The sequence below is a fragment of the Bubalus bubalis genome, chromosome 21 (assembly GCF_019923935.1).
Source record: "Bubalus bubalis isolate 160015118507 breed Murrah chromosome 21, NDDB_SH_1, whole genome shotgun sequence".
Classification (NCBI taxonomy): Eukaryota; Metazoa; Chordata; class Mammalia; order Artiodactyla; family Bovidae; genus Bubalus; species Bubalus bubalis.
The window spans coordinates 10,532,318-10,544,283 of record NC_059177.1 but is presented as its reverse complement, the minus strand read 5'-3'; the positions used below and the strand labels follow the sequence as shown (position 1 = coordinate 10,544,283).

At 43.6% G+C, this 11,966-nt stretch overlaps 2 protein-coding genes across 2 annotated transcripts in view; one reads left to right on the top strand and one right to left on the bottom strand.

Annotated features, from left to right (window-relative positions):
* Positions 1–657: 657 nt before the first annotated feature.
* Positions 658–8,427, bottom strand: EPM2AIP1 (EPM2A interacting protein 1). The gene has a single exon (XM_006077047.3). It carries the CDS (start codon positions 8,245–8,247, stop codon positions 6,421–6,423), a length of 1,827 nt encoding a protein of 608 aa, XP_006077109.1. The 5' UTR covers positions 8,248–8,427; the 3' UTR covers positions 658–6,420.
* Positions 8,428–8,590: 163 nt separating this feature from the next.
* Positions 8,591–11,966, top strand: part of MLH1 (mutL homolog 1) — a 90,147-nt gene continuing 86,771 nt past the window's right edge. The window contains exons 1-2 of the mRNA XM_006077048.3: positions 8,591–8,849; positions 11,020–11,110. Of these exons, the coding sequence (XP_006077110.1) occupies positions 8,734–8,849; positions 11,020–11,110 (207 nt within the window). The 5' untranslated portion in view covers positions 8,591–8,733. The remainder of the gene's footprint in view (positions 8,850–11,019; positions 11,111–11,966) is intronic.

Genomic DNA, 11,966 nt, shown 5'->3' with positions numbered 1-11,966 from the left:
ACCAGGCTCCTCCTTCCATGGGATTTGCCAGGCAAGAGTACTGGAGTGGGGTGCCATTGCCTTCTCTGACTCATAGGGCATGTTTGCCTCTTATTCCACATGCAGTAATTGACTTAACGTAAACCAGTGTCACGGGTTGTTAAAATGATCTATGTAGTTTAAGTTACTTTCATGGTGGTCCAGTCATTAGGGCTCTGGGCTTTCACTGCAGGGTTGTGGGTTTAATCCCTGGTCAGGGAATTAAGGTCCCATAGAACCTGTGGCATGGAAAAAAAAAATTATCTATGAAGATTACCACTGCTCTAAGGATGGGGTCAAATTATCTTCAATCTTCAATTTGCCAGCAGTGTGTAGTTCAGAGTAGAGTGCACTGGGGGAGGGGAAGGGATAAAGGACATGATGCAAGATGAGGTAGGAAAGAAAAGGGTTGTATGGGTACAGATTATGCAGGTGGACCATGATGAGGACCTTGGATCTTACTCTGTGACAGTAAGCCACTGGAGCATGCTGAGCAGACGACTGCATGCTCTGATTTACATTTTAAAATACGACTAGCTTGTTGCTGTGTGAATCATTATGAGAGAAGTACGGAGCAGGGCATATACCAAAGAGAATAGTGGGAAACAGGGCGCGCACATTCAGTGAAAGACACCAGAATGTTCGTAGGAACTTTATTCATAACAACTACAAACTGGACACAACCCAAATTTCCACCAAAGTAGAATGGATTCATAAACTGTGGTCTAAGTCACACGACAGAACACTACAGAGAGGTATTAATAAACGAATCACAACATGGATAACTCACAGATACAATGCTGAGCAAGAGTACACAGAATTATTTACATGAAGCTTTAAAACATATCTCTGGTGATAACGGTCAGAATAGTGGTTATCTGTGGCAGGCTGGGGGGTGTGCATAGGCGGGTGGCGACCAGGGTGCTGGAAGCGTTCAGTGTCTTGATTTGGTTGATGGGTTCTAGGGTGTACATAAAAACCCACAAGGTGTGCACTAAGTCTTTGCATTTTACTGAACGTAAATTTCACCGCAATTAAAAAGAAAAAATACTTTCAAAGAAATTTTGTAGACAGAGAGAAATACAGCTATGTGTTAGTTGGTAGTATCATCTTCCAAATATTTCTGGTTCTCTTCCAAGGCACGCGGAAGGATCACACTCCCTGGACTTGGTGTGGCCATGGAATCTGTCCTGGCCAATGAGAGTGCTTAAAGGGCCTGTAAGTGACTTGTCCTAGTTTTTCATTTCCCTAAATGAGCAGCCACACCCTAGGTGATATCCGCTCGGTCAGCTCGAGCCCCAGAATGAGACCATTTAGAGCATGGATCAGTGAACACTTCACGTTTTGTGGGCTGGACACTTTCTTCTGTAACTCCACAACTCTGCCAGGGTAGAGGACAAGCAGTCATAGATAAGGCAGAAACAAACGGGTAAGGCTGTCTCCCAAGGAAACTTTAGATAAACAGGCCGTAGGCCACACCTCGCCCATGGCCTTCAACCCCTGACTCAAGAGCACAGGCCCTCGCCAGACCACCAGAGAATAGCTGGGAATCGTGGTTGTTACCGCACAGCAACCTAGCCCAATGATACAGAAATAGGTTCTGTTTTCAAAAAATCTAGAGTACTGAACGTTGACTTAGTTGGCAGGCATTCTGGAAATTGCTGCTGGAGAACGGAAGAAGTAATTTCTGCAGGGTAATGCCTGTTATGGAATGGAAGAATTTCCTGGAGAGAATCTGGAAGGCAGAGAATCTCTTTTTAAGACAAGGAAACAAAATATTTTATGGTAGCTGTTGGTCCCATTTGACAAAACAGACAGGAAAGAGATGAACTCAGAAAAGAGTTCATCAGTTTGCAAGCAGAAATACAAGGGGATAAAGAGAGTTCACAAACTCAAGTACTTATTGGGTAGGAAGAGGCGACGTCTCAATTACTGAGAGATAAAAATGAGAAATCCTTTATGCCAAAGGTTGAGTAAAACCCAGTTTTGCAGCAAGGATCAAATCACTGGATGACAGTCACACTGTTAAAATCTCTGAATTAGTTAATGGGCCTCAGGCTAAAAGTCCAGTTAAGACTGTAACACCAGTTAATCCCTTAAGCTGGAAAAAACGGCTAAAAGAGACGAAGGGTATGGCTCTTTCACAACACCTGGAAGGCCAGGTGACCCAGAAAGTAAGTTCAGAGAGGCATGAGACCAAGAAAGCGAAGGAACAGAGCAAATCTGAGCAGCACACACGGAGCACACAGCACTTCCGGGTTACCCTCCTCGGGGAGGTGATGAGTGATGAGGAAATTCTGCAAGTAGGAAAGCATGTGAACGGAGTATCTAGTGATCAGAAGGGCTGACTGGGTCCTTCTTCTAGTATTTTGTGAAATTTACTTACTTTAAAATCCCAGAAGAGCCAGAAACCATCTGTAAAGGAAAAGAGCAGGTGGTTTTCTCCCAGAGTTGATGCTTACAGAAGGAAAACAGATATTAACTCTTAAGCAGGTATTATCTTTTTCTGGTACCGAATGCAACTGAAGTATTGTTTTAGTCCACTACATAGTTGTCCAATCTTTCTCATCCAGGTTCCTTTGTAAGCCTGCCTTTAGAAATTAGAAAGAAAGAAAAAAATGAAGACTTCTATTATCAAGGAGGTAAAGACAGTACTACATGGTGGATATATGAATATACTTCATGTTACTACTTCATGTTTACAAGGGCCAATTACAGTGTCTCCTCAACAACATTCACACAGTAAATATTTGAGCCACATGCCAAGCACTGAACTCAATTCTAGAAATACAACTCCCTAGTCACAAAGAACTTAGTTTCATTTCTTAATTGGCAATTGGTGGATAAGTTACCCAGCAAGCAGGTCATTGCAGAACTAGAGAAGGTCAAAGACTACGAAAGGGCTGCGAAGAGTAGAACAACAAATAATTACTCATCCAAATATTTACTGAAAAGCTAGGCACTGTGCTAAGCATTAGACGAACAGTGAGCAGGCATATACATGGTCCCCAGGCTTGCAAAGCTCACAGTGTAGCAAGGATCAACAAGAAGGATCAATGAAGCGTGCTAAGTATGTGGCTGGGGAGAAACAGGGTATTTAGAGATGCGTCGTAGGGGCACTTAGTCTAGAGGGAATGGATGAAGGCTTCCTGGAGGAAGTGGCATATAAACTGCACCTTTTCCTAAGAGCAGTGGGTGAAGCAGAGGAGTGATGGGACCAGACTTCTGGAGCAGTCTGGCTGCAGCGTGACAAGGGATCACAACCAGACAAGGGGAGACTGAGGCGGCCACTGCTATAATTTAGGTAGGCTGATGGCCTGAACCAGGAGAGTACACTGGAGAACTGAGGAATGTTTAGGCAAGACTTCACAGAAAGGTGTGTGTGAGTGGATGTGATGGATGAAGAGGGAAAGGCCATGGAGACCTGAGTCTGGGGCTCGGGCTGTGCCAACTGGATGGTTGGCAGTGGTGGTGCCATTTACAGACAGAGGGACCAGGAGAGGAGGAGCAGTTTTGGGGGACAAGGTCAAGGATATGAGTGATGCCCATGAGACAGCAAAGTGGTTTTAGTTGGCAGTTAGATACGGGAATCAGGGAAGGTCAAGAAAGGAGACATTAAGTTGGAGTCATTCGCATACAGTTGGTAACTGAAGGGATGAAAGAAAAAAAAAGATCAGCTAAGGAGATGATGTAAACAAGATAGCTTAAAAACAAATTAAAAAATCCCAAGGACACAGATGTTTAAGGGAAAGAGGTGCCTGCAAAGAAGATGGAGAACGAGTACTTGGAGATGGTCTTTCCCCAAAGCCAAACTAAGCAAGCATTTTGAGGAGGGCGGTCAGTGGTGGGAAGAGGGTTGGCATATTGACAAGGACTTGGGAAACTTGGTAGTGATCAGAGCACAATATGGGATAGCGGGAATACAGACAAATCTTTGAAGAAAACTAGTAGGAATGGGAGATATTGGGACACAAAAGAGTTTTTTTTTTTAAAAAATAGTACTTACTTTAACTATATTCACGGCTATGACAGGACCAGTAACAGCTATATTATAAAAAGTAACTTGTAAAGACTGCCATGCAGTTACAGAATTACTTAGTACAGAAAACAGTAAAATACACACTTTTTTTTCTTTTTACAAACACGGCTAATTTACATAGCAAATTCTCTATTGTTCAGGGTTAATTTAAAAATTCTGGGCTTATATCTCCCCCACAGTCAGTGACTAAAGAACTAATTTTATGATCACCCTAAGGAAAACATACAATGGAACTTCACAAAATGTACAAAACTTCAGCATTTGAGGAACTGGAGTTAGAAAGCAGAAGCAGCTTCCAGGTCTTCCAATTATCCTTCCCATAAGGCACCTGCCAAGTGAATACTCCAAACTGCTGGAAAATTACCGGCAGATGTTTTTGTTCCTTTTTTTGGTTTTTTAATCTGCTGTTTCTCCAGATGTTTAAGCTTACTCCCTGTTAACCCAAATCTTAACTTGACCATTCTCGCTAAGTATCTTAGTAATATAGAACACTTTCTTTTCTGCCCTAAACTAATTGTGTGTAATAAAACAGAGCCTTTTAATCTGGCTCAGTGCCAACTAATGATTTAGAAATGCTGTTGTGAGCTACCAGAACCTATCAGGGCCTTGACTGTATCTTACCAGCCAAATCTGGAATGCTGGAATTCGTTTCCGCCATCAAATGTTATCAATTAGCCTAACTTGTCCTTCTAATTCTGCTTCTACCGGTAATTTGCCTTCTCCCTCAAAATCAGATGATGTACTCGGGTGGGGGGCGGTCTGCTGGAACTTTGGGAGGGTAAGTTTATACTGTGCTGTCCTATCCTATGCGCCACAAGGGGAAGGTGTCATTCATGCTCACATGCCAGCAGAACTTCCTCCTAATGAATGTCACAATTACAGTCTCCTTTGTTTCCCTACATTCTAAAGGAGGAGATACTGTCTGATTGAGAACCACTGGCAAGATTTTGGTTCTATTTTGATTGCTCAGGCTTCAATTCCTTCTAAATTCTTATTTATTCTGGTTCCTTGAATTTGCTGAATTAGTGACCATAGAGAAATGCAGTCCAAGAGTTAAGACAGGACTTGAGCACAAGTTTTCAAATGGTACTTGAGCGGATCTCTAAGTTGGGTCCTGTCCTTAAATCATTTTACATATTTGGCTTTACTATAAGATTTTTTAATGGTTGACATAAATTTGAAAATTACTGTTTTAGTCCAAAGCAGGTGCCTCACTAAAATATATGGAACTGCTACAATCAGTAAATAAAGCTGCTTCTGGAGAGTTAAAATATTTCCCCTTGTGCAGTCTTAAACACACAATGTGTGAGACAATGGCAAGTTGATAATAAATCCATTTAAAGTCACAAACAACATTTGATACATCACGTTAAAATAAAGGATTGCCTTTTAGCAGGATTTCTTTATAAAGCTGTAGCACCCAGGCCGATGGGACAAATAAGCTAAAATAGCTCACACCTGATCCTGCGATGCAACCATCTTCTCTTTCTCTTCCTTTTTGACAGGGCTAAACTGTCTAGAGTACAAAGAATGACTAGTGGGCAGCCCCTAAGAGTCTATACTTACCACAATCTTCTAACAGGCAAGCTCATAAAAACGGCACCCAACTGCGAAGCATTCAGGGGAAACTGCCAAAAATCGGTTAGTCTGATCTCCAAACTGTAAAAGCCTCCTAAACTAGCAATTTAAAACAATTCTTGCTCCTCTGACTAAAACTTTACTCAAATTGAGTAAAATTTCCTAAGTAATATCATTATCGCTACCATGGGGCAGGGGAAGGTGAGAGAGAGGAAATATGTCTAAAGTAAGTAAATATATTTACTTTAGACTCAGAAACATGTCTAAAAAAAAAAAGTCTCCAACATTTTGATAATTAGACAAAACACCTCCACTGAATGTACGTTCCTCCTTTGCAGAAGCTTCTGCAGTTGTTATGTGAGTTTCTGCAAACTGGCTCAAACATATATTTAAGAAGCTGATACTTTCAGACTATACGCATCAGAATTTTAACACATTTTTGGTTAAAATAAGAGCAAAATTTCTTCAAGACACCTTAAAAACAGACTTCTGATTCAACTCACATTTTAGTACTAAACTTCTTTAAAAACAATTATATCATAAAAGCAAAAGATAATGACTTTGCCATGAAATTCAGTTTTAGGAAAAAAAGGTGTCTGCAGGTGTCAGTCCCATGCTGCCTCTTGAGATGAAAAAAAAAAATCTAAAGCATATCAATTGTGATCAATTTTGATGAAGAACATGGTGCCTTCCCACAATCCAAATTAGCACACTTGAAAGTCAAACAGGTGTTTGCTTTTAGAACTGGATGCTTGTTGAGTGTTTCAATGTTGTACTACAAGAGTTTATGGATTGGATTCATTTCTTCCTCTCACAAGATCATCCCAGCGAGGCTCTATTTCAGTGGTGGCGATCCGAAACAGGGCGTGGAGGTGTTCGTCTGTCAAAGGCTGGCTCAATGTGTGTTGGTTTCGAGTCAAATATGAAAAAGCCTTTTCACAGATTTTGCTGCTATCAAATAAGGATGCCACCTTACAGGCAACCCCTTTGATAATCGGGTAAGATTCTGCAGGCAGTCCAGCATAGAACTGCCCTAAATCTTTGGTTCTGTATTCCTCCCAAAGGTTAGCACTTGCCTGAAGTTTTGTGAGTTCCACCCTTACTGAAATAGGTGCATATTCAGGTTTAAAGCTAAATGGATTAGCAAAAAGCTCTAAGTCCTTCTTAATGAACTTGAGGTCCTTGAAATGTCGCTCAAACTCTTTCTGTAGGCGACAGATCACCGCTCGATACCTCTCAAAATCGAGTACTTTTTCGTCTTCTTGAAGATTCTCTTTAAGCTCATCAACCACTTGGCTCAAGGAAGCAAAATGTGTCAGATTTTTTTCCTCGACTTGTCTCTGAAGTAAATTCAGCTTCACTTCAAAGGCACAGATATGGTCAAAGGCGGCGGCAGCGAAGACTTTGCTCACTCTCAATAGTTCGCTGATTTCTCGAAGGTGGTCCATAATATCCACCAGGAAGCCAAAGTCACAGAGCCATTCCTTGTCTGTGAAATGGACCGTCGTGGCTCCTATCGAGACCAAGAATGTTTCTATCTCTTTTCTTAAAGAAAATATTAGTTTCAAAGTCTTCCCTTTCCGAAGCCAGTTGTTCAGACAGCGTCCGTTAACCCTTTCACCGTGCTCTGATTCAGATTCAGTCAGTAAAGCCTGAAATTCCGGCCGCCTCACGCCTCTGGTCTTAATCAAAACTATCCATTCAGATACGGCATTTATGATCTGATTAACATCCACATCGTAGGAGCTCAACAGTTCCAAGTGAAGAAATCCCGAATAGTGGATCACATTCCAACAGTTGGGGCTTACAGCCTTTTCTCTCATGTATGACACCAGTCCTGAGTTCTCACCAATCATCCTCAGAGTGTGGGTCGTGGTCAGTCCAACCATGCGCTGCAGGCTAAGCCCGGCCGTCTGCAGGGCCTCAAGGATTGCCGCCATGAGAGCGCCAACACTGAAGTGATGAGTCAGGTTGATTATGGTCAGAAGCTCTTCGTGCACCTCCAAATCGTGGCCGACGCCGCGGACAAAGACCAGCAGGTAGTTCTCATAGGCCACAAAAGCCTGGTCGTCCAAGGCAAGGGAATAGGCTTTAAAGTCCTTGGCTCGGTTAAAAAGTTGACTGCGTAGATTCTGGTGAATGTCCAGGACCCTCTGCCGCGTGGTCTCTGGAGATAAATCGATACCATCCATAATGCCTACGTGATCGGGCAGCACGTCTCTCAGCATCACCGCCATGCACCGGTGCACAAAATCCCCCTCGCCCCAGCCGCAACCCTTCAAGGCCAAGAGGCGGGCGAGTCCCAGGCCTGCACGAGCTATTCTCTGCTCCGGAGTGAGCGGGGCGGCCTCCGGAAAGTCGCCCCGACGCAGACGCTCCACCAGCGCCGCGCGCTCGTCCTCCGCTACATACCGCTCGTAGTACTCGTGCTCGGCCTCGTAGTGCTGCTTGACGTCGAGTTCGCCCGTAGCTGCGACCAGGCGGCGACAGACCAGACACAGGGCGCCCTCGCCCTCCGGAGGCTCCACCACCAGGTACCGCTGGGTCCACTCGGCCCGGAACGCCCGAGACTCGTCGATTTCCATTTTGCTCCTCTTGGGCGTCATCCACATTTCACGGAGGCCACAGGAGATGGGCCGACCTCTGGGAGGCCGCAAGCAAAGGGGAGGAAAGAGCAGGAGAGGGGCCCCAAGCGCCTCCTCCGCTCTGCGCCAGATCACCCCAGCGGCGGACACCAACCTGGGGCACCCGTGCGTCCTTTCCTATTGGCTGGAGATTTCGTATTCCCTAGCCCCAGGCAGGAGCCAATAGAAAGAGCAGGCCGCGATTGCAAGCGCGCAGGCGCACATCCTTCTAGCTGCGAGGCGAACGGAAGCCGTGTTAGGGCGGGACTAAGAAACCGGAATCACGGACTTCACGGGCATTAGAGCTGCCCAATCAGTAGCTTCCTGGTCCGGAAGTGACGCTACCGCCCGAGGGTTAGGCTGGATTTCGTCAACAGGATTGAGGGAAGGACGTGGGCAAGAAACTGTATGGAGATTGGCTGGAGGTACTTCCAGTGAGCTTCACGCCGTGACCCGGGATCGTCTGGCGCCAAAATGTCGCTTGTAGCGGGGGTTATCCGGCGGCTGGACGAGACAGTGGTGAACCGCATCGCGGCAGGGGAAGTTATCCAGCGGCCGGCTAATGCCATCAAGGAAATGATTGAGAACTGGTACGAAGGGAGTCAAGGCTTTCTCGAAGGCCACTACATAACGGACCGCCGCTATGGATGGCGCGGACACGCCTCCCTGCCCTGAACCAAAGTGTGTGTGGTCGCGGCGGCCGAGGCCCAGGCTACTGTCTGCTCCCCTCACGTGTCTTCGGGAGCGGTCTCGCGAGACTTTAGGGTTGTTGGGGGAGCAAGGACAGTAAACCAGTATTTTAGCATCATTGTTTTAATGATGCTATTAACTAAGAAACCCTTTTAAACTGTATATGCAGAAGGTGCAAGTTTTTGAATGTGTAAAAGTTTTATAATTTAAATTCCTTTATTCTTTCAAACGGTACCATGGGTTATCAGTTTCTTGCTTATTCCAGAAGTCATCCATCTACATTCAACGGTTCAATTCACTTTGAGTTATATTCAAAATTAATTGTTGGGATTTTAGGAGAGAACAGTGAACTTAGAGTTTAATTTGTGGTTTTCCTATTATTGCCAGGTTAGTCCTCATTTAGAATTTTTTTAAATTAATTTAATTGTAGGCTAATTACTTTACAATATTTTATTGGTTTTGCCATACATTGACATGAATCAGCCACGGGTGTACATGTGTTCCTCATCCTGAACCCCCCTCCCACCTCCCTCCCCATCCCATCCCTCTGGGTCATCCCAGTGCACCAGCCCTGAGCACCCTGTCTCATGCATCGAACCTGGACTGGTGTTATCTGTTTCACATGTGATAATATACATGTTTCAATGCTATTCTTTCAAATCACCCACTTAGGATTTTCCTACCCTTTTTGCGGAGTCACTTCGAAGATCCCTTATCTCTTGGGGGTATTCCGGGGATTCTGAAGTTTAGAACTGTCACACAACCATTGTGGAGGGAAGAGGTTAAAAACGTGGAAATAAGGTTAGATGTAAACTAAACTTCAAAAAGGGCAGAGGCTCATAGTATACCTAAATGTGTCGGCTCCTTTGTGTTGAAATGCTTTGATTGATGTAGGGCTTCCCAGGTGGTCCAGTTGCTAAGATTCTGTCCTCCCAGTGTAGGGGACTGGGGTTCAATCCCTGGCCAGGGAACTAGATCCCACATGCTGCAACTAAAGATCCTGTGTGCTGCAATAAGACCTGGTGCAGCCAAATATTAAAAAAAAAAAAAAATGCATTGATGTTAATACAATCCATACGTTAAAGGGAAAAAACAAATGTTCCAGTTGGAAGGTTTGTAAAGGGATTGTTCTGAAAATATAAACAACCATGGGGGTAATGAAAGAACAGTGGGTTAGAAAGAACCACCAGGACAAAGGAAGAGAATTAGAAAGTGGACAGAAGAAGCAGGGAATCTGAGCATTGTCTCTCCTTTTGACTTTACTTACATAGTTGGCAAATGCTGGCTTTTGTTTCTCCAATTTTAGAATTAACTAACAGAGCAATTTAAGTGTGTTAAGGTACCGTTCAGGAACACTACACATATTAGATCACTGGCTTACAGTTCTCCAAGAAATTTTGTATGGAGTCTAGCTGTGCTGTTTTTAATACACAAGTCAAGATGGCTAAATGCAACTTCAATTCAGGGACTCCTGAGAAAGGTCTTTGATATTTAAGTAACTTATTATCTTATTTCTGAATAAATAATTATCTTCCTAAAGAGAAGGCAAGTTCTCTTTCTCATGCAGCCCCAGGCTGATTTATTTTCTCTCTCTCCAGATGCTCTATGCTTATAGACTTTTCTTTGAAGGGGTAATAAGGTGTATTTAATTTTCTGCAGCACAATTTTTTTCTTTCTCCCAACATATATTTTCATAAAGAGGCTAGTGGAGAAAAACTTACAGAATTTTTTCCTTAGTGACATTTTATAAGGGTCATGTAGGATCCTGGGGCTGAATAAAGTTTGAGTAACAGATGGTAGAATTAGTTTAGAACTAGAGGAGCAGAAATGTTGCTGAATGTCCTATTGGAAGTGATGGTTGCCCCCTCTGCCCCTCTCTTCTTTCCATCCCTCTCTCACAACATGTAAGCTGATAACATTGTGGTCTCAGAGCCTTTAAGACAAAAGAAAAACACATTCATCAGTCTTGTATTTGTCTGAAATTTGTTCTTATGCCTTGATTCATTTTAAAATATGTGCACTGGAATAATTGCAGACTGATAAATTACTATTTTTTGTTTGATTTGCCAGTTTAGATGCAAAATCCACAAGTATTCAAGTGGTTGTTAAAGAGGGAGGCCTGAAGTTGATTCAGATTCAAGACAATGGCACTGGAATCAGGGTGAGTATAAGCTCAGGGCAGCAGGATGTTTGTGCGCTTCTTGTGTTGCATCTGTGGGAAGTGGTGGAACTTTGCCCTGTTCTGGAAACTTCAGGCTTTTACGGATGGGATTGTTTGAGAACTTCAACAATAAATATTTATTGAATACCTATTCCATGCCGGGCAGCGTTCAGGAGAGTAAGGAGGTCAGGGATCGAGTCATGAGTCTGTTTAAAGGTTGAGTGTTCTGAGCAGAGAGAACAATACACACAAAAACCACAAAATGGGAGCTTTCCTGACATGCTAAACAACTAGCAAGGAGCTTGTGGTGTCTAGAACGGGGTGGTGGGGGGAGTGGAAGAGTAGCAGGAGATGAGATCTGAAGGGGAAGCAGGCTGAGCATGCAGGAACTTGTGGGCCATTGTACAATCTTTGGCTTTTACTCTGGATGAGGAGGGACATGATTAGAACATTTTGAGCCAAGAGATAACATGGTTTGGCAAGTTTTATAAGAACTCTTCTGTCTGCAGTGTGGAAAATAGACTGTAGCAGGACAGGACAGAAGCAATGGTATTCTTTGTTGGTGATGATGAACAAAGCTCTCAGAATTTGCTGGTGTAGGGAGTAAGAGGAGTCAAGAATGCCTTCAAGGTTTTGGCCTGTGCAAATAGAAAAAGAAGCTGCCATTTACCGATGGGAAGACTATACGATAGGCAGATTTGGGAAGATCACTAATTCATTTGGGCGTGTGTTAAATTTAAGATGCCTGTTTGTTGGATCCATGGATCCACATGTTTGGAGTGCAAAGTAGAGGTTTGCTCTGGAGATAAAAATTTGGTGTATTGCATTTAATGGTATTAAAAGCCATGAGACTCAA